Source organism: Suricata suricatta, chromosome 2 (genome assembly GCF_006229205.1).
Source record: "Suricata suricatta isolate VVHF042 chromosome 2, meerkat_22Aug2017_6uvM2_HiC, whole genome shotgun sequence".
Classification (NCBI taxonomy): Eukaryota; Metazoa; Chordata; class Mammalia; order Carnivora; family Herpestidae; genus Suricata; species Suricata suricatta.
Window position 1 is genome coordinate 58419502 of NC_043701.1, and position 27386 is coordinate 58446887.

Consider the following 27386-nt stretch of genomic DNA (forward strand, 5'->3'; position numbering starts at 1 on the left):
ACTGCTAATAGATCACAGGGCTTATGTGCTATGTGCTACCTTAAATATACAGAAACATTTTTGTTATAGAGAACAGTTCTCTGTAGAGAGATTTATTCTGAGGGGATTTACTTGAATTCATTCGCATAGAAGTAGTATGTGATCATGTGTACATTTAAGTTGTCACATTTGAAAGACTAATTTTAATCTTGTAACTTTGTAAACCACCACATTCAGCAAATTCAAATAAGCAGACACATTTAGAAGGGCTGGCTCCTGCTTTGGATTTAATTTAGTACACAAGTGAGAAATCAAGTGCCTCAAAATCACAGATCGGACAGGTGAGCACAAAGGCCTTCTGAATCCCATCTGTAACAGCTCAGCTCTGCTGAGGACTTCCGAGGAAGAAATCACTGCCTCTTTAGTAGGCACATTTTAATTTGGACAGAACTAGCTATTGGATAATTCTTCTTACATCATGCCAAAACCAGCCCCCACAACTCCATCCACTGGGGTCTGTTTGGCCCTCTGAAACCATCTAGAATAAACCTACTCTTTCTCCCACATTTTAATAAACCTTTCCAATATCTGCAGACCTCTCTCATGTCCTTCTAAGTTTTCATTACTGCAGGTTGATTGTTTTCTTTCACTATTCCTTGTGTGCCATGGCTGTGAATCCTTTAGTTTTCCAGGGCACTCTCTTTTGACCGTGCTGCAGATCTTTACCTTCTAAACAGAGCAGTGTCTAGAACTAAATGTCCTTCTGTTTTAAGAGTAATCATGCTGCTTTAGTTTACGTACATACATCTATGTTTATATTTATACTTGTATCTAACCTAGCTAAGTATATATGTTTATCATATGGCTATGGACTACTAGGTATGTACCTAAAGGATGTAAAAATACAGATTCAAAGAGGTATGTGTACTCCAGTGTATAGCAGCATTATCAATAATAGCCAAACTGTGGATGTCCACTGACAGATGTCCACTGACAGTTCACTGACAGATGAATGGATAAAGAAGATGTGGCAAATACAGTGAAATATTACTTAGCCATCAAAAATAATGAATTCTTGCCATTTTCAACGACATTGGTGGAGCTGGACTGCATTATGTTACCTGAAATAAGTCAATCAGAGAAAGACAAATATATGATTTCACTCTTATGAGGAATTTAAGAAACAAAAGAGATGAACCTGTAGGAAGGGGAGAAAAAAGGAGGAGAGAGGGAAACAAACCACAAGAATCTCTTAAGATAGAGAACAAACTGAGGGTTGTTGGAGGGAAGTGAGTGGGGGATGGGCTACATGGGCGATGGGTATTAAGGAGGGCATTTGTTGTGATGAGCACTGGGTATTGTATGTAAGTGACGAATCACTGAACTCTGCTTCTGAAACAAATATTGCACTGTATGTTAACTAACTAGAATTTAAGTTAAAAAATAATAATACAGCTATGGAATATGATAGCTAACATCCATGATTTTAATATTCCTTTAATTCCTTATGCAGAGAAACATGAATCAAAAAAACTAAATGATTGGACAGAAAGGCTAGATTCATCTAAATTTTCTAGATTTTTACTTTAATTTTACTACCCACAGAAATCTAAATACTAAAAATAATTCATAAACAGTTTCTTCTTGTAAGAAAACAAAAAATAAATTCATACTTAAGGTAAAATGCTACTATGAAAATTCTTCTTAAAAGTCTTCATGATGTTTCTGGGGTCATACAATTCTTAGCAAAACTTCTTAATCTCTTGGCAGATCCCCAAAAACCTAAAGCTAGTATATTAAGACTGAGATGCATAGATTCCCAGACTTGTTTTAGAACTAATACCATCCAATCAACTGTGTGATGATAACTGCTTAACAGCCTGCTCTCTGGGGGAAAATATACGCACATACACATGTACACGCATTGACTATAAGCTGAGATAAAGGACTGTAACACAGTTTACAAATAGTAGCAAAATATACAATACTACTTATTTAAAATTCTGTACACCTATAAGTCTACTATTTTGCTATCTCCTACAAAACCCACTCTAAGTTTCTATCATCAACATGAATGTTGTAGAATTAGACCACAAATAAATGTTTGATTACTATCTGATTCAACAAAAAGTCACTCATGCCACTGACACACATTCTGACTATTGGTGGATATTTTCATCTATGTTAACAATAGGAAAGTGAAATACTGAAGACTCATGTTGGAACTTCACACATTCATCAATTAATGACATAAGTGACCTATTTGTAGAATCGTATAATATTTTTGAATGCTAAAAGAATATTTATTCACTTCATTGTGTTATTCACAATATAATATTTATAGAGACATCATATGTTTAAATTTAATTTACATTATTAGCATTTTCTCCATCACTTTCTCAAGTCTAGATAATCAACACCACAATCAATGAAGTCCTAATTTTTAGCATTTGCAAATTTCCATGGTATAAATACTCTTTCCATGGCCAATTTCAAGCTACCAACATGGCCTCCCTGAATGTAGGGCTGGGGAAAGATAAACCATATCACTATATTGTATTTCTACCATGAAAATATAATAAATAAGAGCACAAATAATAAGGTATAGAAAAATATTTAGGAAATTATGAATTTTGAGTATTTATTACCTCTGCTTTAAAATATAATTTGTGGGGTTCCTGGGTGGCTCAGTCGGTCAAGCATCCAACTTTGGCACAGGTCATGATCTCACGGTTTGTGGGTTCAAGCCTCACAGCAGCCTCTGTGCTGATAGCTCAGAGCCTGGAGCCTGCTTCAGATTCTGTGTGCCCCTCTCTCTCTGCCCCTCCCTGACTCATGCTCTGTTTCTCTCTGTCTGAGTAAGAAATAAACATTTAAGCTTTTTAATAAAATATAATTTGTATAATTACAGCATTATGTAATTTAATTAATAGCGACTATGCTTAGCAACTGGTTCACAAAATTCCTAAATGCAATGATAGTCTCTCATGAGCTAGCAAGAGCTAGCTCCAGTACATCACTGGTGATAGACCTGGAGAGGATATTCCATTTTTCAAAATCTACCTTGATCTACTAGACTCCTCCCTGAGCTATAGACTCATTGATTTAAATTGAAACTATTACTCAAAATTTAAGTCCAAAATAAGCTCACTGGCAATGCCACTCATATGATTTATACTTCCTACTCTGTAAATAAACGCACCAGAACTACATCTCTAATATTTATTCTAAGTCATTGAAATGTGACATAAATTACTCTATGCAACCAAACAATTCTTTTTACTAATGCTATAAAAACACTATAAGCTCATACACAAGAACTAACGTTGCACCTTGAAATAATCTAAAATACCCATCAAACAGATGGACGGAATATCTCATCATATGCATGGACACCTTATGCTCATATTTATCAGGCAAAATTTAGTCCTTTCCAAATACCAACTCATGCCAGCTGTCAATACCTTGGATTAATACCAACAAACACAATATGGCAATACTGTACCTATTAGTGAGTACTGAAAGGACAATACTTATAATAGAATTAACCTTACTTCATTCAGAAATTAATGATAATTAGGAAAGTTAGGTAACCCAATGCACAACTAAAGTAATTTTTGCCTATAATTGTATGCTTGAATTTTATTTTTGTTTTGATTGGAAAATTCTTCTATTTATGCTAAAAGGGAGATATGCTTTTTGTTGTATCATCTAGAAAATCCGGGGTACATAGAACTATACATGTTAGTACATACTCAATACACAAACCTCTCTGCATACTTATTTTGCTGGTTTGATGACTTTGTTTTATTTTTTTTAATCCAGAAAACTAACACTGAAACAAAAGTCTGTAGATAGCTCCTAGAGACCCATCTCATATGGTTATTGTAAGAACAAGAAAAAAATTACCATTTGGGGAGTGCATTTATTTTACATTATAGTTTCTCAGGGCAAGTGAAAGCATGTCTGGGAGAGAGTTCATGAGTGTGCGTGTGCCGCAGCTGGAGAGTGCCTAGGCTGGATGAGTATGGTAAAATATCTGCGGACATGACACCGGGTAGCCCTCAGCCTCCTCTGAGTCAGTGGTCAGAGGATTGTCAGGAAGACGTGCAGGTCTATCTGGATGCTGGGTGCAAGCCTTTGCCATGAACGCTCTAGCTGAGTTCTGTGTAAAGGACTAAGGTTGACTCCTGATGATTTTCCTAGCCAGATCTTGGCCAGCAGCCAGGCTAGGGTAGAAGCAGGGATTATTAAAGGAGAGGGGCAAAGAGAAAGAGAAAGAAAGCATCCCAGCCTCCTTAGACCCTCAACTGTTCTATGCACTATATGTCAAAACTACATCAAGTGCTTTAACGCCAACTATCACAATAACCGTATGAGGCAGGTATTATAGTCATCCTCATGTTACAGGTGAAAGTCATAGATGTTAAATAACAGTTAGTGGCAAAGCTGGTGACTTGGCCTTCTTAAGACCAATTCCAGAATCATAGTTATATTCCACTGTGCTGAACCCATGTGTCTGCCAGATCATTACTCTACTCTTTTCCATCTTGTTCAGTCCTCTAGGAGCCTGACCTATATGGACACCAAAGCCTTTTTATCCTCTCTGGTTTCCAGTTTTGTCAATGGAAGGAAAGAAGAGAATAAAATTGGGACATTATTCCCACCTCCCGTCTCTCTTCCTGGGGGGTCTAGGAAGGCCGTATCATCCAACAGATGTTGTCCTATCCAAATGATACTCTCCTTCTGGGTTCCTTTACCCCTTCAAGGTAACTTTACCTGTTCAGATAAAGGGTGAGAGCATGGGTCCAAGGATGATGAGGCCCAAGGATGATAAGGACACTGTTTTACTACTCTTTGGGGAGGAGGTTTCCTATACTTTATATTGCCCTACATTTTATTTAAACTTTCGTAAATAGTGCCAATTTTACACTCTACTTAATTTAACAAATTTGAGTGTGCCTCTCTTTCTTGCCAGAATCCTGGCTACAGCAACTACTATAATATTCTGTCATGTATAAAAAATTGTTGGTCTTCAGATAACTAGCTAATTCAAAAGAAAATGTGTGCCTGGATGGCTCAATCGGTTGAGTGCTGACTTTGGCTCAGGTCATGATATCGCAGTCTGTGAGTTTGAGTCCCGTGTCAGGCTCTGTGCTGACAGCTCAGAGCCTGGAGCCTGCTTCAGATTCTGTGTCTCCCTCTCTCTCTCTGCTCCTCCTCCACTCGCATTCTGTCTCTCTCTGTCTCTCAAAAATAAGTAAACACTTAAAAAAAAGATAAAGAAAATGTGTGCCTATCATACTTTTGTTTATGCTTTAACTTCTAGTGAAGTCTATTGAACTTGAAAAGTATGGGAAAATTAATACTGGTATCTTTTCATATAAAAAGCTTATATAAAGCAGTAAGAAAAATGATGGGTTCCCCAATAGAAGAAATCAAGAACAAAGGAATTACTACTAGCCAAAAATCACAAAAACTCTATGTAAGCTTAATTAATAATCAAAGAAATGCAAACTAAAAGAACTCCCACTACTCACCTATCAAATTACCCAAGACTAAAAATCATTTTAAAAAATTATAAAAAAGTTCAACAAATTACCCAAGACTAAAAATAATTTTTAAAAATTTTTAAAAAGTTCAAGTTCAACAAAAGAGTCAGAAAGTGGTTAGTCTCAAATAGAGTTCATGGATATATAAATTTGTATATCTTTTCTGAAGGGCTTTAAAATGTACATGTTTATTAATCTAGTAATTCTATTAATTAATCCTAAGGAAATAATTAAGTAGTTTAAACTTTTAACTTTAAATTAGAAACAATCTAACTGTTACATTACAGAGGATTAATTAAATAAATGATAACATGCACCCTATGTTCATCACAGCATTATTTAAAACAGCCATGATACAGAAGTAACCTAAAGTTAATTTATAGATGACAGGATAAAAAAGATATGGTACATATACACAATGGAATATTACTCAGACACCAAAAAGAATAAAATCTTGCTGTTTACAACAACACAGATGGACTGAGGTGGTATTATGCTAAGTGAAATAAATCGGACAAATACTGTGTGACTTCACTTATATACGGAATCTAAAAAAAAATTGAACAAACAGAAACAGACTCATTGATACAGAGAACAAACTAGTGGTTACCAGAGGAAAAAGGGTGGGGGATGGGTGAAATAGGTGAAAAGATTAAGAAGTACAATCTTCCAGTTATAAAATTAATAAGACACAAGGATATAGCCAATAATATTGCAATAACTTTGTACTATCACAGATGGTAACTAGTAATAATGTATTGACCATTTTGTAATGTATATAAATATTGAGTCACTATACTGTACACTTGGAACTAATAAATACTGTATATTAGTTATTCTATTCTTAAATAAAAATTTTTAAAAACCTATCTTACTACAAAGCCAATACATAAATAGACACATCCATATGATAAAATACTTCATAATCATTTAAGCGGTTGCTAAAAAAAATGTTTGTTTGCTTAGAAAAATGTTTACCATAGATAGTTTCCATACAAACAAGCTAAATATGGAAAGGGCAAGCTACAAAAGCATTTTCTTACAATATGGCTAGAGATTACCTACAGGTAAGCAAGGGGCACATCTTCGGAAGCACAGGGGCCATTTTATGGAGGTTGAAATTTATTCTGAGATCAATAATCGGAAGCCACGGTAAGGCTTTAAATAGCGGAGAAAAACAATGTTCACAACACTATAAATTCTACATTACCTAAAGTCTGACTGCCAAATCCTGGGAAACATCTTCCTCATGGAATTTCTGCGAGTAAAAATACTTTGAAAATGCTCATCTATGTAATCATCAGTATCATCACCATCATCATTAAAGAAAGCCTGGAAGTAAGAGAATATTTGCTTATAGACTCACTAGGGAATCTACAAATTTCTTCTATTTGGATGTAAAGAGAATCTTTTTGTGAAGGGTTCTGCAGACTGGTATTTCATATTGCCTATTTGTGGCATATGCCAGAACCTACAGAGAATGGTCACAAGCTACAAACTCGACATTTTCCCATGGTGCCCTGCTTCTCTTCTCATCAGGGCTCATTCACTGACAGCACTGTGTGTGAAGGTTAGCACACAGGATGTTTCCATCCTGTCTTCTCATGTATTTCCTGGAGGGAAGGAGGGTTGGAGGGTATTGGTCCAAGGAAAATAAGATTCTGAGCTAGAATTTTTATCATAGTAAAAAAAAAAAAAAAAAAAACCGCTCAGAATTCAGTTCATGACCTTTACAGTTAATAAAAACTGCTTAGTCTGGCCACTATTTGAGGAACTCATCACAATTGAGCACATTTTAATTTGCTGGGTCCATATTTAAAATAACCACAGATAACTCTGAGTTATAATACAGTCTGCTCCCCCACTTTTCTCAACAGAACCAGAAAGAACCTTCCATTTCATTATACATCTGTCTGTCTAAAACACAAGGAATACACATTCTTGCCTCTGGTGACCCTTCTTGATAGAAATTATCATACTTAAGAAAATGGGGAATCAATTAAGAATTCAAGGTGTTTAAAGAGGGAATATTTTAGGTAGGGCCAGAAAAAAAATTGAAGTGTAAAACCCTCAAGTGTAGAATTCATTTAAATTTTAAAGATTTTTAGAAAATTGTGGTACAGCTGATTTTCTTATAAACAACCATAATTGTGTGAAATGCCTTCAAATGTACCAACTTTCTTTTACCAGTTCATCCTTCTTTACAATGTCTAGTGGTAGACATAAAGGCTCAGAAGTGGTTTATTATAACTGAAATTTCTGTCTGTTATTACCAAAGAGAAATGTATTGAACTTAATATGTGAGGTTTGGGAAATCTGTTTTCATTTGCTATAACTAATGGTCTGTCATAACAGTGGACATAGTGGACTTTCAGATTCTATCCTCCATTCGCCCCTAACACCCTAAGATGAGACTCCCTTTATTTTTCTCGTGTTTATAAAGACCCAGCTTCCAAAATCTAAACTAAACCTCTTCATCTCTAAGAAAAATGGAAGTTATAAAGAAGGTAACTTTCTGTAGAACTGGACACACAGATATCTAAAAGATAATTGTTCAATGCTCATTAAATGGCATAGAAGCTATCCTCCATTTAACCTTGCCTCAAATAAGATCTGATTTCATTAGGAATATCTGTTCACAAATAAGAAGACACTGCCTCCCAAAAGGTATTTACTTACTTTAAATATATTTTTTAATGTTTATGCATTCGTTTTGAGAAAGAGAATGCATGCATGCACACACATATGCGAACATGAGTGGGAGAGGGGTAGAAAGAAAATCTCAAACAGGCTCTGATCACAGAGCCTAACACTGGGTTCCATCTCACAAACTGAGATCATGACCTGAGCCAAAATCAGGAGTTGGACACTTAACCAACTGAGCCACTCAGGCACCCCAGCATTTCCTTACTTTCGTTTATTGGAAAGAAAAGGAATGGATGTGTATAAGTAATATTGCTTTCGTGAAAGCAAGTTTTATAACTTTCCACAAATTTGCTGACTGTTTCCTCATCGACAAAATAGAGTTTAGTTCCCCTCTTTCTGAATCTGAGGGAACGTTAATGACTCATGATTCTAATGAATAGAAAGTGGTAGAAGTGATGCTGTTGACTTCCAAGGATGAGTAGTGAGGTCCAGTTTATGAAAGCCAGATTCCACATGCCTTTCTCTTCTCCCCTTCCCTTCCCTTTCCCTCCTCATTTCCCATTTCCCCTCCCCTCCCCTGCCATCCCCTCCCTTCCCCTCCCTTCCCCTTCTCTTCTCTTCTCTTTTCTCTCTCACTCACTTGCTCTCTCTCTCTCTCTCTCTCTCTCTCTCTCTCTCTTTCTTTTTCTTCTCGCCCTGGGAACCCAACCACCATATTGAGAGAAAGTCCAGATCACATGGAGAATACATAGCTATTCCAGTCAACACCCCCAGAAATGGTCCTAACCAACAATCAGCATCAACCACCAGACATGTGAAGAAACAAGCCTTCAGATTATTCCAACCCCCAGCCTTTGAACTGCCTCAGTTGAAGCCAAGTCTAAGAGAAAGTCATGGACTCTACCAACCCATGCCCCAAATTGAAGATTTGTAAGCAAAATAAATGTTGTCACTGTATAAGCCACTAAAAGTTTGGGGCTGGGTTATAATGCAGCCATAGACATGGTGAACAATCATATCATTGAAAAGACAGTATTTGTATTTAATAAGTAGTGGTACTTCCTTTTTGTTTTAGAAGCAGTGGTACTTTAAATGAGTGTTGTTGGTGGGTGTTCTGGATGGGTCTGAAGCTAGGCATAAGGAATGGGAAGGACCCTTAGACTTTTAGCCTGTGGAGTTTCTCTTAAGCTTTCCCAGCTTAGATAATTCAGAGGCAGATTTCAGTAATTTGTAACTAACACTCCACAGGGCACTACCCCCTTTTCTGACCAGGATGAAATAGAATTCTTCTCTTTCCTTACTTCCCATCAGAGAAAGTTACAGCTGACCACAACTCTCTCACTCTGTTCCTTTGCCCATGCTGTTTGTCTAACCTGGAACGGCCTCTCTATTCTAATTTCCAGATAGCAATTTTAGAAAAATGTTTTGACTAAATGTCACCCCAGACATCACAAACTTATCAGTGTTACAAGGGTTATTCAGTTGCAAGCAACATGAATCTAATCTGACCCTACTTAAGCAAAAATTAGAAAAGGGGAAAAAGAATTTGTTGTAAGGGCTTGGGGTAGCTCATGGAATCAAAGGAAAATGCTAAATATCTACATTTCTGAAAAGATGTTAATCAAGATTTCTAGGAATCAAGGTGGTAAAAACTACTGGCATTTTCTAGGATCACCACCACATAGACACACTCCATGGAGCTGTTTTTAAATACTTGGATAGGATCACTCAGTTCAAGAATTATCTTCCCAAAAAAGAACAAACTATCTTCTTTGGGGCACATAAAATCTCTTTGTCTAGGAAAAGATAGAACATCTTGTTTGACAGTTACACCAAGACTATCTTTAACTGGAAAGGAATACTTTGCGAAACTAACATTCACATATTGTTCACTCAATGTCCACCATAACACCTGATCTTTTAAACTGAGTCATGGCCTCCTTTACTCATTTCTATAGTATCCAGTACTTCTCTTGCAAAACATTTCTAACCAGTTCCCTACCATCTGTAAACTCAACGAAAACAGGGACAGAGTAGGTCTAATTCATTATTACATTCTCAGCTCCTCATACAATGCTTAGTACAAAGGTGCTCAATAAATATTTGTTGACTATGTGAGCAAACACTTCTTTACCTTTGTTTTCTTATTCATTTTTGTTGACACACACACATGCACATACACACACACACACACACACACACACACACACACACACACTCTTCCTTTAGTTGAAGAGTAGTCTTCTGTGGATAGAGTCTATTTCCTCTTAATATTCAGTTAAGTATTTACCAAGTGTGGATGATGTCCAGAAACATCCAATTCAGAAGCAGTTCAATTCAAAAAACATTTATCTGGCACTTAATACATGCAAGATCTATTATCTATCCTCTAGGGGCTTGCTACCCAGCAAGGGAGGCAGACAAATGCACAAGTCATTATAATACTAGGCAAACACTGGAAATGGCTTCAAAAGAGGTTTAAAAATGAGGGGATAGTTGGAAAGTGAAGGAAGGCAAGATTCATTGTAATGTGTGAAATCAAGAAGCTTCGCCAAAATATTTTGATCACAGAAAGGGGAAGGGGCAGCAGAGGAGGACACCCTCGGTAAGTGGATCTAAATAAATTAACCTCTCAATAAGTTCATTATAAGCAGCTAAGAGAGCACATCAAGATGTTAAATGGTTATTTGCACCTGGCCCCTTTCACCTAATTGAAAGAAGGGATAGTAGCTAACAGTGTGTGTCTACATAGATTCTATAGCTTTTCCTCTAAAAGACTAGTATCTGATAGAAAAAAATCCCTCTTTGATGGGTCTGAAGATGAAGAACGAAAGCACCCTTCCAAAAGGTAGTATAAAAATATTGCCATTTTTGCAAGGTAAATTGCCTTTAAAAAGGTCTAATACAAGCCAACTTTAAGATTTAAATAAAGAACATAAGCTACAAATTCCTAGGGGTGGCTAAGACTGTCACAGTCTTCAAGATTTTGAGAAAAAAAGACTTTGGAGCCACCATGAGACATAATAGCAGAGAAATCAGTTTTTTAAAAAATCTGACCTAGAAGTCAGGACTGATTAAACATACAACTTAACTTTTATAAAAAATGTGAAAAATTGGACAATTCAGCCCTTGAATGTAGTGCTGGAAGAAAGTATCTCCTAGGTGGTGGCTAGAAGGGAATGGTGTGAGAAAAGGTACAACTCCCATTTATCAGAGCTGGATGAGAGGCTCAGTAAATAGTCTGTACCCAATCTACACCACAGTTTGAGGAGGTGAGTTTTCTTTCCAAGGGACAAAGTATACTGTACACTCAGCAAAGAAAGTCAAAACTGTCAAGTGGGCAAAATATATGAAGGAGATGGTCACTGTCACTGGCTTCAAGAAAAGTTTGCCTCTTCTATTTAATATTAACACAAATGTGTACAATTAGTTCAATTTTAAAGTATGATTTAATATTTTTCAATATCACTTTTTATTTATCAATATCAGTTGACACACATTAAATAAGTGGTTTTAGAGGTGCCAATAATTTCTGATAAAAGTGCATGGGGCATGGGTAAATATGTAATTAAAAATGTGTGGGGTTGCCATGGTAACAACAGAGCGTTGCTCCCAGAGGGATCCTGACTACTTTGGTGTCTATAAAAGGTTTTAGTAATAGCAACCAAAATCTCTAAATATCCTTAATAAATGTAATAACATTTTTCCTACTAAATACAGGCTCAAATGTCAACTTAACCTACTTAAATTGCACTGCATTTTCAATCTCAGAAATGTTGCACTGAAAGACGTTTTGAGGTTGTCATTTTATTTTTGGTTTATTTGTTGTTGTTGTTGTTGTTTAATGTATAAAAGGTTTGTTCTGGAAGATTAGAAAGTTATAATGAACACCAACTACAAAACTTCCCAAAGGAAAGGAGACAACATGGAGTTTTACTTGCAGCCATAATCCAACACTTAACATATAACTAACCCTTTGTGAGCGTGCTTTACTTTGCAGGCAGAAAAGAGCTCCCCACTGGCACAGCAGAGATCCACATCCTAACTGAATCTCCTCTACTTGTGAAGCAGAGATTATTCTCTCTGTATCTAGCCTGAGCTTTGGTCTTTATGGAAAAAGCTAGATTAGGAAAGCAGATCTTAGGGTTCAAAACATCTGCTTCATCTGACCATTAATACCTGGATCCACACTCCCTACAGGGCCACTTCCCAGACCTGATAAAGATAACACGATCGCTCTAAGAAGTGAGGGAAAGAGACTCACATTTGTTACATGCCCCCAATGTGCAGGCACCTCACTCGCCTTCCTTTATGTAATCTTCAACACCTCGTTGGACTGTTATTTGACCTTTTATGTTGAAGAAGAGGTAACAAGAAGTCATAACCCTTTGTGCGGGTCAAGAGCAGTGATATGAACCCTGATTACAATCCTGCTGAGCCATTCTTTCTCTGTCTTATGTGAGTTCAATGGGCTGTTTCTTTCTTTCTGAAATGTTGGGTAATTCACCTGGATATGGTGAACATCCTCAGGAAGATCTCTGAACATTTAATTGGAGGCAAATGCTATGTTTCTAATTTTGGCAACAATATGGTCCAGGTAGAAAGAAATAAGTGCCTGGCCTCAAATCTGGCAAATTTCCTCAGAGACATGACTCACATGCCTTGGAGGGAAACCACTGAAAGGCAGGCTGCCATCAGGGTATCGACCCAATCTCAAGTTAGAGAAGCATTTGCTGTCGCCCACAGACATCTGGTTTCATATCACTTCTCAATGCCAAAATTATTTTTAAAATTTCTATGATTTTAAAGAATCACACACTTCAACATTTTAAATTTAGAGAAGAGTAAGATATATAACTGCCCCTTTCCATCCTTGGCCATCTCCCTGCCCACACACTTCTCAACATGAAAATAGTGAATTATGGCTTCCTCTAGAAACTGCTTGTCATCTATTCACAAGTCTGAATCCTTTCTTAAGTGGACTATGAAAGAAAGCACGTCCTGAGAAGGAAGTGGTGTTGTTATCAAGAGAAAAAGATCCCCAGAATTTTACTTTGGTCAAGGGAGTCCTGGGGGGTGGAGTTGGGGACACTGACACTTCCTCAGGGAGGAGCATGGCTAATTCTGAAAGCCTCAGAAATTTTGTGTTGGTTTTCTGATACCTGTTGCTAAAAATTAACCAAATTCCCTCCAAAAAGGCAAGTTAATTTTCAACTTTTTTCAAAATTTTTTTAATGTTTCATTTATTTTTGAGAGAGAGAGAGAGAGACAGTGTGAGGAGGGGAGGGTCAGAGAGAGAGAGGGAGACATAGAATCTGAAGACAGGCTCCAGGCTCTGAGCTAACTGTCAGCACAGAGCCCAATGCGGGGCTCAAACCCATGAACAGTGAGATCATGACCTGAGCCAAAGCCGGATGCTCAACTGACTGAGCCACCCAGGTGCCCAATTTTCAACTCCTAATAAAGTGTGGTATGGCTAGTATTTGCTGAATGCTGGTTACATTCCAGGCACTTGATAGAGCTCTACACATGTCACCTCATTTCAACCTCAAACTGCCCTATGAAATAAATATCATCAATTCTTTCATGTAGAAATGGGAAAGCTGGGGCCTAACCATGTTATGTGTCTGACCCAACCAACTAACAAAACACATGACTCTAGAGCCTTGACCTACTACATTATGTTACATGATAAATTAACAAGAATCTTGGGAGGAGAAAGGTGGCAGGAGAGACAAGGAGGAGAAAATACCTCTAGTCCATTCTTCCTTTGGACATGACCAAGAAACAATTACTAAGGAATCACATCTGTTTTACAGTATCAGCACCAAACTCTACAATGAAAACATCATGCACACCATTTGTCTGGAATCACTTAATAATTCTTTCAAAAATTCTTCCTCACTCTTTGGGGATAATAGTTTTTCTCAAATGTTTAGGCTTCTGACCAATGAACTACTTTGGAAATGCATGATTTTGAAGACTAAGATTTCCCAAAGACTCATAGGAAAGAATGAAGTAAATGGAAAGTCAATATATAATGTCTGGTTCATTTTTGCAACCTCAGCACCCAGTGTGGTGGGCGAGCAAGACTGGGTGGTTGATTCTTTCTGGTGTTTTCTTCACTGAGTCCAGAGAGCACAGCACACCTCCTGCCACAGAACAGGTATTCAACAAATATTTGTTGTTGAGTGGATGAATTAACTGTTGAGTATAGAATACATAAAACTATACAGCACAGAAAAGTCTTATATAACAAATAGAACAAATTATGGGTTTCACTTCTACTAAATGATACTGTAACTCCATTGTACACAGGCACATCTTTTCTGCTTTGATCCGTGGAAGTAGCACAAAAGTGTGAAAGTCAGCTTCAGAACTCTTCACAACATAAAAGAGAAATATGAGAAATGAAGACCCAGAGAGTTGATGAAAATTCCTAGGAAAAGTAATTTCAAAGATTCAATATAGAAATGATCCCAGGATATCATGGTTTTATTTTCATCAATTGTTTTATTTGGAGAGGAAAAGTGGGTTTTTCTAACTTCTGTAGAAGTCCTCCCTTCACCAGAAAGAAAGAAAAAAAAAAAAGTGTTATCTTGTACAGCTTTGTGACTGTCAGATAGCAAAGGAGGAAATGTGATAAATTTTGACAAAGAAAAATAATAATCTTAAAACTCCTTTATTTACTCTTTAGTACTCTCTCTGGAAAAGGGCACATATACTAAGAACAGCATAAAATGACAAATATAATGATGTTGTAATTTCAAGGAGCACAAAATGTTAAAAATTTGATGACCATTATAAAATAGGCTCATAATTACATTTATATTGAAAATGTCATCCCCTTTTATCTATATATTAAATATATGAAATCAATGTTTAAAGTATTTAAAAAATAATCTCTCATATATATGTCTTCCCACGGCTGTTTTGCTTTATAGTGAATGAAGCATTTCGTTATAGAAGCTAATTTCAAACACTGTTAAACTAAACCACTAAATTATCTTTATGTTCACTTGTTAAATGTTCAGATGTGGTCACATTAAGAGAACCAATTTCAGCTTTCAGCTCTCTATTTTTAAATTTTAAGCCATCCATGCCCCCCCCAGGCTGCAAAAGTGTATTACCAAATAAACTGACAAAACATCTCAGCAACTAACATAAACGTGCAATTTTAATGCCTTCTAATCACACAAATCAATATGAGATTTTTGCGCTTGTGCATGACCTTCTTCAAATTATCCCCCCATTTTGGTTGAATCAGAACAAGCGTGGGCTATTTGATAAAAAACCCTAAGTGTGTGAAATAAGAGCCCTCGCCTCTTCTGCCAGACTCCCCTTGACAGAAAGATGATAGAAGCGTCACATCGCTGGAAGAGTAAATGCAAACTGACAAGAGATGAGCCTTTAGATGTTGAATATAATCTTGAATTGTGCTTGAAGTGTCTTATTATCTTGTCTTTTGATGTCTGAAGGGGCGGCTCATTGTTAGAAAAAGGAAAACCCTCGCACATCTTTGCCATCTTTAAAAATTGTTTGGCCTTTAACAACTGCTTTCCCAACTAATGTCCATTTCTCCTGACAATAAATATGGCAGGTCGTTGGCAAGTGACAAACAATTTACTTTACATGCCACACTTTTATGGGTTTTGAGAGCTCATGTGGAAGCGTATTTTTAAAAGTCCGAGGAAATTAGCAGCGTTACAAATGTTAAGAAGACTGAGATCCACAGTGCATACGCTGATGCAGAGTTACTTGTTGGGGCTACTTCCCACTGTTTCTGATTTTGTGATCTCACTGGTACGTTTCTAAATTCAAGTTCTTTATTGTTGACTAAAAACGGCCAGGGAAAATTGAAAATGCAACAACCAAGTCTGATAGATCCCATGACAGAAAGGCCCGAGTACAGATTTCTAGGGCCTGTTGTAATATTCAGAACAGTATGTCAACAAAACCCCATTTCTAAGTAGGATATCAAGATGAACATTGGCTCGCTGAATTTGGCCTCTCTTCACAGAGCCTTTGGCACCTCTTAATTTCGGCTGTGCTTTCGGGTGCCCGTCACCTTTCATATCTACCATTTGTTTTGTAGGTTTTGTTTTAACTTAAAAGTTTAATGATGTTCCCAGTCGATAGGATTCCAGAGCTGTTAAATCACAGCTGTGCTAGTTTTCTGTCACCCAGCCAGATTTTGTGAAAGCTTTCAGGATCTTTTCTCAGACCTCCGTCACTCTTAAGAATCCATAAGAATTCTCAAAAGAACCATAAACTGTTACAGGGTTCAGGTGATTGTATCATTATAAAAACATATTGATACACTACAGATGACAAGACAGGTAGCTACCATCCTAAGCTAGGGCAGCCATCTCCATGCCATCAGCAATGTCCTATGTGACCAGTTCTGGGTCTTTTTTTGCGTTTGCTTGATCATTTTCAGCAGGCAGCTAGAGACATTAATCCCTTTTCAAGCATGGTGCCTAATTGTTGACACTTTGCTGATTGTCTGCAGATTCTGGTTGGAATGTTAGCAAATTATATTAAATATGAAAGCTAATGGCAGAAGAAAAGATTCTAAACTAGATCAAGGAGGGTGGCTCAGTCGTTTAAACATCCAACTTCAGCTCAGGTCATGATCTCATGGTTTGTGGGTTCAAGCCCTGTGTCGGTCTCTCTGCTGACAGTTCAGAGCCTGAAGCCTGCCTCAGATTCTGTGTCTCCCTCTCTGCCCCTCCTCTGCTTATACTTTGTCTCTCTCTCTCTCAAAAATAAATAAACATTAAAAATTTTTTTAATTAAAGCAAGGAAATAGACCAACATAACTGTAAATCTGAATAATTTCTTAGTAACTCTTAAGAGTAAAACCTGCCTTAATCTTAGAAATCAGAAAAAGATGAACTAATCAGCATCTAAAATAATGACGTAGGTTTGTTTCCAAAAGCTGATGAAAGTTTTCCCACATAATCCAGCTGACCCCTTTGCTGACTATTCACCCATGTATAGATTACAGTTAGATTAATGGATAGCAAGTGACTCCATTAAAATGTTAGCTTTCTTCACTATTTCTTTAATGATTCTCCTTTGGAAAACAGCGTGCTTCCTTTTGACATGTTTCTATCTTGCTACTTGAAATTAGATCTATCAACGAAAAAAATGCAGGTTTGGAAAAGGCCATTTCACCCCCACCTCCATACCACCTGCGTGTCTACACATTTTTAAATATAGGAAAATGTGTTTTTCCATTTGATGTTTTATTCTCTTCTACTCTTGGTTGGTTTTGGCAAAAATTCACTCTGCAGTAATAATTTTTCATGCTTTATAAACAGCTTCAAATGTTTGCATTTTTAAATCAAATTAATCCCTCAGCCCCTCTTCTACTTCAACAGTGGTGATTCTCTCATGCAATAAGTACCCCAAACCATTAATTTATAAAAGTAAATCTTGCCATATTGCTATTAAAAGACAAATCACCACACGTGGCCATGGAGGACTGCAGAGGGAGATTAAGTACACCATACTATTTTAATAGCAAATGCTTAAAATGTGATTTCTTTATTGTGCAACAAACGCCCATTCTATCTTGATATGTGTACAGGTAAATGTATATTTAGGTCCATGAAATCCTCACAGGCACAAAATTGTGCTTACTAACTATAGGACAAATACTTTTTATTTAAAAAAGAAAAAAGATAAATGTTTCTATTGTAATCTATGCATATCCCACAGGTAGACAAATACTTGGGTTCCTAACATTTTGATTCTAAAGGTCTTCCCTAGTTTAAGCAAGATCTGTCTGCCATATACATACATACATTTATTTGTATATATGTATATTTATATATGTGTGTATATATATGTGTGTGTGTGTGTGTGTGTGTGTATTCCTTACAAATCAAACTGTCCAGAAACCCCCAAATCTCGTTACTGAATTAATTACAGAAGTTCTGAGACATCTTGTTGTCTCCTCTGCTTAGTGGTTAGCAGCTGCAAAGAAGACACTGGAATTTGGATAATAGCTCAACTATGCTTGAAGCAATACTATAATATAATTAGTTGTCCTTTATTGGTAAACTATTAATTTTGAGAATTTTATCTGGAAACTATGTGTTTGAATATTCATAAGTTCATAGGTATAGAAAAAGTACATTTAAGTGATATACAGATAGCATAAGCTAAAAAATGCTTATTACTAAAAATTAGGCTTTATTAGTTTATGGTAAAGAAAACACAGACATATTACAAGTTTAGGAAGATAAATCTAAAGTGTCAACAGAACCCAGGGGAAAATATGGAGAACACACCAGAGATGCACACACACGTTTTACATGGGTAGCAGTGGGTTCCTAGTGCTTAGGACAGAAAACAGGGGGAAAACACAAAGTATGGATATAATGAGAAAATGGAATTTGAACATTGTTATTTTAAAACACTATGCTAATATTAGTCTTTAAATATGGATTTCTTGGCTTCCACAAACTTTTATCACAATTAGAGTCTGTTTTTTAATTAACAGGATGAAATCAAAGCCACACCAGATTTGGAAAGGACATCAATCTAGAAAACATTGATTATTTTAGGAAAAGATGAAACACCAAGGAAACTGCTAATGCCAAACTGTACACCACAGGATGAACACATTCGTGAAACTATTAAATCATTCCATGTTGACTATCATTGGGATGTTCTGAGACTGCTAAAAATACCTTCAGAGTCTACCTCCTCCTCAGGATAAACAGGGTTTATTTTAGTTTTTTACTAAGAAAGTTTTTAAAGCATGTTAATGAATGCAGGTTTCATTATAGAATCCCATTTTCAAATGGTCTTCGGTATAGTGGACCTCTTAAGTGTTTAGTTTCTGTGTAATGATATTAGTTTCTCTCATTGTAACCTGATCACTTTTCTTTATATTTTCAATTAGTCGTGAGGGCAGTGCAGTCCTCTAATAAAAGTGACTGAGACTGTATTAGCTTTGTTGTTCCAGGTGGCTAATTTTTTAATGAAAATAAAAAACAGTATATTCTCACCACATATCAGACCTGACAAGCACTTTCAAAAGAAAGACTGGAGGAGAAATTTGAGCATGGATTTTCTTTTCAATTCTCAAATAAAATACAGACATTCATATAACATACCAGGATATTTTTTTAAGTAGCAGCTGACTCCTACAAAGAGATGTCAGGAGCTGTGCAATTTTATCAGGTGGTTTTTAAAAATGATCTTTGAATGCTTAACAAAACAAAGTTTATTTCCATTTCTCTGAGAATGAAAGACTGTCTTCAATCGAAAGAGTCAGTATCGTTCATGCTGACCTCTGTGTTCCCATTAAAAAGGCTTAGTCCATTTTTGACTCTTTGTCCCAATATAGAGTAAGAGGTATTACCAAATTAGTCCTCTCCTGTTTCATATTTGCATAAACTATGACTTGGAGAATCAGAGAGTGGGAGCTTACATGTAAAAGACTGAGCCAGGTTGACATGAGTAACATACAGGCATCCTTGGAAACCCCACACTCCCAAAGCCCAGATATTCCTTTATGAATTATGAAATGGATTTTAATATAAATATTACTTGGAGGATTCCCAAAGAAAGTCCAATGTTGACTGGTTTAGAAGCTCGTTCAGGCTCATAGCATGAAGGTGTATGTTCGATTACAAATACCAGATTGAAACCAATTATGCTCACTTACTTCCTTCTAAGAAGAAGACGTTTGAAGTTTTAAAGGATAATCATTTTTTTAAAAAGACCGAAATGTCATTAATAAAAGGAAAGCTGCACAAAAACCCCAGCAAAGTATAGAGCCTCGGAAGACAACAAACAAGAAAATTCCAGAGCCACGCTGGATATTAAAGGGAAACCTACCCGCTGGAGAATGGCAAGTGTTACTGGGAGCTTTCTCCAGCTACTTCTGCCTTTGGATATTTTTTAAAAATTTATTAACCTGACAGCAGGAAACTTTACACAGATTGCCCCCTGACAGGATGCCGGTTTGGTATAAACACTTTGCTATCTTTTTCTTTAGCATAAGAAAATCAAGAAACATGTTAAGTGGAGCCAGGTGCAGATTTGGGCAGATGTGACCGCCCCTCGGCCTGTCTCGGGACCCGGGCAAGGACCTGAATAATCTGGAGCAGCCTACTAGCAGAACAGCACCCTCCACCTTCACAGCTACTTTCGTTTTAATGTGTGAATGTCTGATGTATTATTAATCCCCAAACATAAACCAGCCAGATCGCCAATCAAAGAAAGAACCAGCCCTCTCACAAATTATTTGTTTACTGGGTAACAGCAAGCCACGTCCCCTTGCAATCCTCACTTAAGTCTTGTTTGTCAAGCGGGGGAAATTTTTATTTGGTCAATTCTTACAAGAATAATGCCAACTCCATAATTAAATCGGGTAATTGAGAAAGAAGGCAATCTACTTATGGGCCAAGCCTTGGGAGCCTGAATCTGGAATGCACCTCTATTTATTAATTATGACATAAACCGGTCTGGGTGAACTACAAAAACACTGGAATGCCCTGCAACCTTTAAGTCAGAAACATCCAAGACACTGAAGAGACCAAAATGAGATCACTGGAAGGTGTGGATGTGCAGATAAATGCAATTTCTATCACTTTGTCTTATTTCCAATTCTATATAGGACCTTATGACAAAAATGGCAACAAAATCGAAGAATCATAGCCATCAAGATAAAAGAGAAATGTAAAACTGTATCAGCATTTTGGTTTGCTAATGTGTTAGCACGGAGAGCGTCTTAAGACATGGCAATATTGAACTTTCTTCTTTAAACGGATGTCTGACCTGAGCCCCCCAGGCATGGCAGAAACAGAAAAGGGAGCCACTGAGAGTCCCTACTGAATCTTATGTCACTTAGTGTGCCCTGTCCTCCATTAAAGAGTCACTCAGAAATGAGCATAGCTCCATGAACAGATCTGGTAAAAAGTTTGAACATCAGCGCTATGTTACATGGATTTATGTTCATTTCAAAACTTACACATTAACGCCACTTAAAGTGGATTTACTTATCCAGGTAGTATTACAGGGGTTTCACTAAAACTGAACTTATCCACACACACACTGGAGGGTTTTTTTTTAAAGAAATACATAGGTGCATAAGGTACATGTTCAGAAATGTATCTCAATGTGCATATTCCCCCTCAGTAGTTAGAAAACAACCCATGAAGCCACACCTTATCATGCACCTCATTTCCTGCCACAAATACAGATTTCTCTTGGTTTCTCTGCAATAACTATTTTTGCATAGAATCTATGCAAATATGATTTGATCCAAATCATTCAGTTGATTTAAAAATATACTCCCTTAATATTTCCCTAACAAAACACTTTCTTCAGTGAAAAATAGTATAAATCTTCCATGAACAGAATATCAAAACTTTAAAAATATATACATGCACGATGCATATGTTAAATAAATTTATTTCTGCAGGGGTTTCTCCTCCTTGCCTCCCAGCTAAATCCTGCTGGGGCTTAAGCCCCACGTACTGATTACCAAGCGGCCCCAGCATATTTTATTAGATTATAAACGTCCAAGGCATTGGAACCTTGAGAGAGACATTTAAACAAAGTCATAAAGACAGTGCGGCCACAATGAAGGCTCCCACCTATGCGCAGGCAGCATTACCACAAAGTACAGTCTCCATAATGCCCTACCAATGACCTCTACGCTGACCTGCAGAGACCACTGTCTCAAGGGCTGACAGACAATTTAGTCCTTTATTCTTTTGTCATTGAAAATGACTCCAGTGCCATAAATTCTAATCAAGTCAAACTGGACGGCAATTCAAAAAAAAAAATCTTATAATGCACGTTTCTTATGAGAAACATAACAGAAAGGAAAGAGGAAAGCAAAAGAAAACCCCTACAGATAGTACATTTTCTATCCAACTTCCAACCCTTTTCTGAAAGTTCACAGATAAATGACATTGAAAATACCCACGCTCACAAGTATCATTATATGCAATCTCTCTTAGCCTAGAAAACCACAATATCATAACAGAAAACCAACCATCACTTTTTACCTCGGATACGATGTTTATAAATGGTTTTTTGTTTACATCTCAGCTCAAGGCTCTCGAGCTGTGGGCCCAGTTCACGTACAGCACGATAATACTGAGCAGCAAGCCACAGACTACCCCGGCCACCGGAGGTAGTTGGGACTTTAAGAAAAGCAATCATGAGGTTTATCCTGAAACAATAAAAATACTCCCAGGAGGAACACTGTTAATAAATCATCTTTCAAATTTCAAATATATATGGGAGAAAATATTTAGGGCCTATTTTATGTGGTCTCACTTTTTCAGCTGAGACTGCATGAGAAAACTTTAGTACAGATATTTTTCTAGGGGTATATATTACTTTTATCCTTTCCATGGCCATCCTCCTGACCAAGTTGTTGATGTTGCCATTTGAATTTTAGCATCCAACGTGACTGAATGTGGAACACTGAATTCTTGATGAGCATAACTAAAAATGAGGCACCACATTGACACACTACTATAAATGTCACTAGAGAGAAACACGGCAATCTCTTCCCTTTGAGATTGTTCGCTTAAGGCCAGTTTGGAGAATGGTTTTGAATATGTACATCCCTAGTCACATATTAAGTACCTGGCCCTGCCTGGCATCACTCATTTGATCTTGCAGCTGAAACAGCGAGACCCAGAGCCATTCTCTGATACGACCCCCTCACAAGCAAGTCTGTCCTCCTCCATACAGTTTCCCTACAGCTCAGAGCTTAGCATAATACAGTCACAGACTGAAAAAGGAGACAGTTATCCTACCGGCTTTACGAGAATAAATAATGCACCACTTAATGATATCACAGAGAACTACCTAACCACATGCTTCTCAATGAAATGTGGATTCATCTCTCCTAAGTGTACTTGAGTCTCCATAGCTGTTCAAGTTAAGCAAAATGTTACCTCTGATGTAATTACTTTATAAAACACAAGGGCCCTTTTCTGAACTTTCTACTGAAGCTGGCATATGGCTTCTGGTTTCTCCTTCTGCTATATTCTGAGCTGCACGGAGCACTGAAACATTCTGCACAGTATGTTTCCCTTTGGATGCTGTTAAGAGCAGAGGGGCAATTTAAGGAGAGGCATAAAAGACCCAATGGTTCCTGGAATTTCCTTTGTTTATCCATAGAGGGCATCAGTATTAGCCTTTCTCCCGCAGTTTTGGGCTGAAGGTGCCCATACTGTGAGAGAAACAGACTTGTCCTGTGGATTGCTAATTTCAACAAGACACAGAGGCAGGAAAAGCTTCAAAGAAATCCATCAAGACTGAAATTTCAGTTATAGGAAACAACAGGGCTCTCTGCCTGTCTCCTCTTGTTGGGAAATGTCTCTCCACAAAAGTAAACAAATCAAGATGCACACGATTTGTCTTAATCTGCTCCTTTCATTACAGAAATACAGTTTTCAATAATGCGGTGTGTAGGCTATGATAATGATGATTGGAGAGAGTGGGTTAGAAAAGCATTGTTTGAAGATAAACCTGGGTGCTTTCAGTTATTCAGGGGAAAAAATGTAATTCTTCATTGTCAAGCAATGAGTATAATGAAAACTACACATAAGAACCAAAACACTTGAGCATATTCGTGTCAAATAAAATGATGGTCCATTAAATTATCACCCATTAGGTGTGGCCAAAGTTGCTCAAAATTCTGAGAGAGTATACTTCTAGAAAGTTTTAGTCAGTTACATAAACTGGAATTTCTAAGGCTAAGTCTCAGTCATGTTAACAGGAGACAGGATAATGGGCCCAATCGCTAAGGAAGCTCAGAGAACACTGGGTGCTTCCTCCAATGCACGTCCTAGTCCCCCTGCCTCCTGCTGACTCCCATTTTGTCCTCAAGTTTTCAAAACTATTCATCTACTGGTTGCTTCTTCACCGAATCGGAAATTGGAAAATATTCACTTTGTGTTCGAAAAGCACTCTCAGGCCAAATAAAATGAAGTGAATACACAAGGACTATCAGATATAAGGTACAGCTTGTGCTGGGTGCCTTCTCCCAAATTCACAAGTGGAAATTGTGAAAGTGAAGATGGGCACCCCCTAACACCTACTACAATTTCTGAACTAAGCTACGATTCCTTAGCTGCATCCCATAAGTATTCCACTTGGCAGGTGTCTTCAGTGAACTCAATTAAAATCTCTTTGACCTTCGTGGGTTTTTTAAGCTTATTCCTCTGCACATGCAAATAAATCAGTAAGAAGTGACATAACAAATCTGAAAATTTTCAACAGTGGAAAATCGAAATAAACATTGAGAAGCCATGTTAATTGCTCCTCTATTGGTTGACTTGAAGGAATAAGAAAACAAGTTGGGGTTCTAGGTGAAAGTCTACTTTTTTTCAAATACAGGCAAAGTTTAGGAACAAGTAATCCATGATCCACAGTTCTGTTGAATTCACAGCTGATTACTTTTCACAAGTCAAAGGGTTTGCTTAGTATTAGTATACTCAACATGATGTTGAGAGAGGCTCGGACATGCATGGCCTTGCCCTTCTGTAATTTATCATTTTATCTGATGTCTCTCATGAACCCCCTGAAATGCAACGAGTGTTCTAGGACATGGTTCTCCCTACACACACAAAAACTTCCACTGGGACAAAATATTCCCTTACAGGGAACACGCTAGAACCTTAATGCTGAGGTATAGAAACCCCATATGCATGGAGGAACAGCTGCTTTTCGAGAATCGGGTAATGTGACAGTATTTCTTGAAACTGGGATCTACTATACTCTTAACTGTAAAACAGTATTTTACCAACAGAAAATCTGAAACAGAAAGTTTCTCTGCAACACTCCTCTCGTGTTTGGCTGAGTGAGTGTTTCAAACCAGAGAAAAGATCTTCTGTTGAAGCTGGCCTCAATTTGCCAAACTATTGAAGCTGCTTTCCTCCTGGAGGCTAAAAAAAATTAAGCTTATTTTTTTCAGCTGAATTAATGACTTTCTCAACCAAGCAGTCTGGGCCATGGTGCTGTGTTTTTCTTTGAAGTTCTGGCACACGACTGTGTTTTTAAACTGAGCCCAAGCAGTGCTCTGCCTGATATATATACATACATATATGTCAGATGTATATATCAGCTTAGTTTATACATGTATATAAACAGGCTAGGGTGTACATCTGCATATCCAGTATTATCAGTGTGTAAACACTTGAAAATAATTAAAAGCAAGCGTTTCAGGAGCAAATATTCTGAAAACCTAATGTCACTCTATCCCATAAAGTGCTCCTCCGGCACAGACATCTCTCACCATCCATCACTCAGTCACGCACCTCAACAACCCGCTCCCCTTTCTGATTAGAGATCACAGTTGCTTGAGTTGGCTCAGAGAGTGTCATCTGTTTGAATGACAGATGTCTTTGCTGGAGTGGCACTCTGCTTTCTGTTGTTTTGTTTATGGAACAAAGATTCCTGAGAGGTCCTGGGCTGCCTCCACATTTAGGATGAGGCTGTAAACATCTGGTCACGGCAAGAGGGGGTTGGGGAGGGAAGCACAGGACCTATTTTCTCTCCCCACTTCCTCTTTAGAAGAAGAGATACTCATTCTAATTGTGATTACAGAATGTTAGATCTCTGAACAATCCCCGTGGCCACCTTTGTTTACCTGGCACAGAAGACTTGTATTGATATTTCTTGGTCCCCCCTTCTGTCTTTTAAGTACAGATAATAACTCTTTACTCTCCTTCCCCTTAACAAAAGGCTGCAAAGCAACCAGAAACCAAGTCGATATTTATTCAATAAATGTTAACCAATTCTCACAATGGAACTGATTTCCTGATTATTATTACCATCTTCTTCTTCTTCTTCTTCTTCTTCTTCTTCTTCTTCTTCTTCTTCTTCTTCTTTTTTTAAAATAATTTCTAGACCAGGGACTCTGGTAATATCAGACAAGCCCAAAGGAGCAGCAAGGAAGTTCCTTGCTGGGAAAAGTTTGGAGGACATCCTGCTAGCCGGCTGGAAAGGGCTCCCGGTGGCTCGGCCCCTCCAAGATGCCAAACGCCTCTTTAGCACTTACAAGAAAATGGAATGAACAACAGGGAAAGGGGGGGGTGTGTGGATCGCTCTTCCGGACAACATGGTAGGGCTGAAATGAAATACCTAGACAGACTTACCGAAGAGCTTGCTGGGAGTGTCCTCGCTGTCATTAGATTCCACAGGCGCAAGCAGGGGCTCATTCAGCTCGCTGTCTGAAGTAGCAGCCTTGTCCTCACCTCTCAACTCCGTGTTCATTTCACTCCGCACTGACAGCAAGGGCTTACTGACTTGTCCAGCTATCATTGGATCCTAGGATGGGGGAAAAGAGTGAAGGGGAGGAAAAAAAAAGTGGCAGCTTTAGTGTGCGTGTCCTCTCTCCCTCTCCCTCTCTCCTCTCTCTCTCTCTTCCACACACACACTCTCCCTCTCTCCTCTCTCTCTTATCTCTAGCTGCTCCCGCTGTTATTGCTGGCTGCAGTCAAGTGAAGAGCTATTACAGATCCGAGGAGTTCTCCATTACTCCCCACCCTATTAAAGCTCAACTAGCATGTGAGAGATTCAGGAAGCTTCGGAGGGAAGAAGGGGAAAAAAAAAAAAACTTCTTTGAAAGCCACCTAAACCAACACAGCTTTAATTGTGGGATGTGCTTTTTGTGCGAATGTTTTTACACCTTGTTCCGTCTTTAATGCAGTAAGAAAAAAGAAAATGCTGGGTTTGTACTTCAGCAACCCACTAAAAAGGAAGAAGCACCCTATGGAGGAACCACGGGCTATTTTAAGAAGCACTCTCCCTGGGGGGGAAGCAATTAAACCCTATCCCCAGAGCAGAGAAAAGAGATAGGGAGAAAAGAGTCCTCAAAACGCTTTCAATGGAATAAAAGAGATTTCTCATGTAAATTCCATCAGCACCCTTAGAAGTTGACTTCCCTGGTCCCAGATTTGGAACTGAAGCTGACCCCAAAGCAAACGAACATTTTAAAGCAAACAATACACAGCAAAATCAATTTTTTAAAAAATTGATTTAAAAGAATGTTTTAAAGGAATTGGAAAAAAATACTTACAAACTGTGTTCAATAATTCCGATACCTAGAGCATCATATGCCCAGAGCATTAAAGAAAAAAGGAAACAAAAATCACCTCCAAAAAAGACAAACTTCCCCCCACCCCCAATAATTTAAATCTGCTTTATCTTCAGTTC

The 27386-nt window shown here is 37.7% G+C and overlaps 1 protein-coding gene across 1 annotated transcript in view; it reads right to left on the reverse strand.

Annotated features, from left to right (window-relative positions):
• The window catches only part of LOC115275030 (POU domain, class 6, transcription factor 2-like), a 128270-nt gene extending 101740 nt beyond the window's left edge, over positions 1 to 26530 (reverse strand). Inside the window, exon 1 of the mRNA XM_029918621.1 lies at positions 26327 to 26530. Within this exon, the coding sequence (XP_029774481.1) occupies positions 26327 to 26492 (166 nt within the window). The 5' untranslated portion in view covers positions 26493 to 26530. The remainder of the gene's footprint in view (positions 1 to 26326) is intronic.
• Positions 26531 to 27386: the final 856 nt, after the last annotated feature.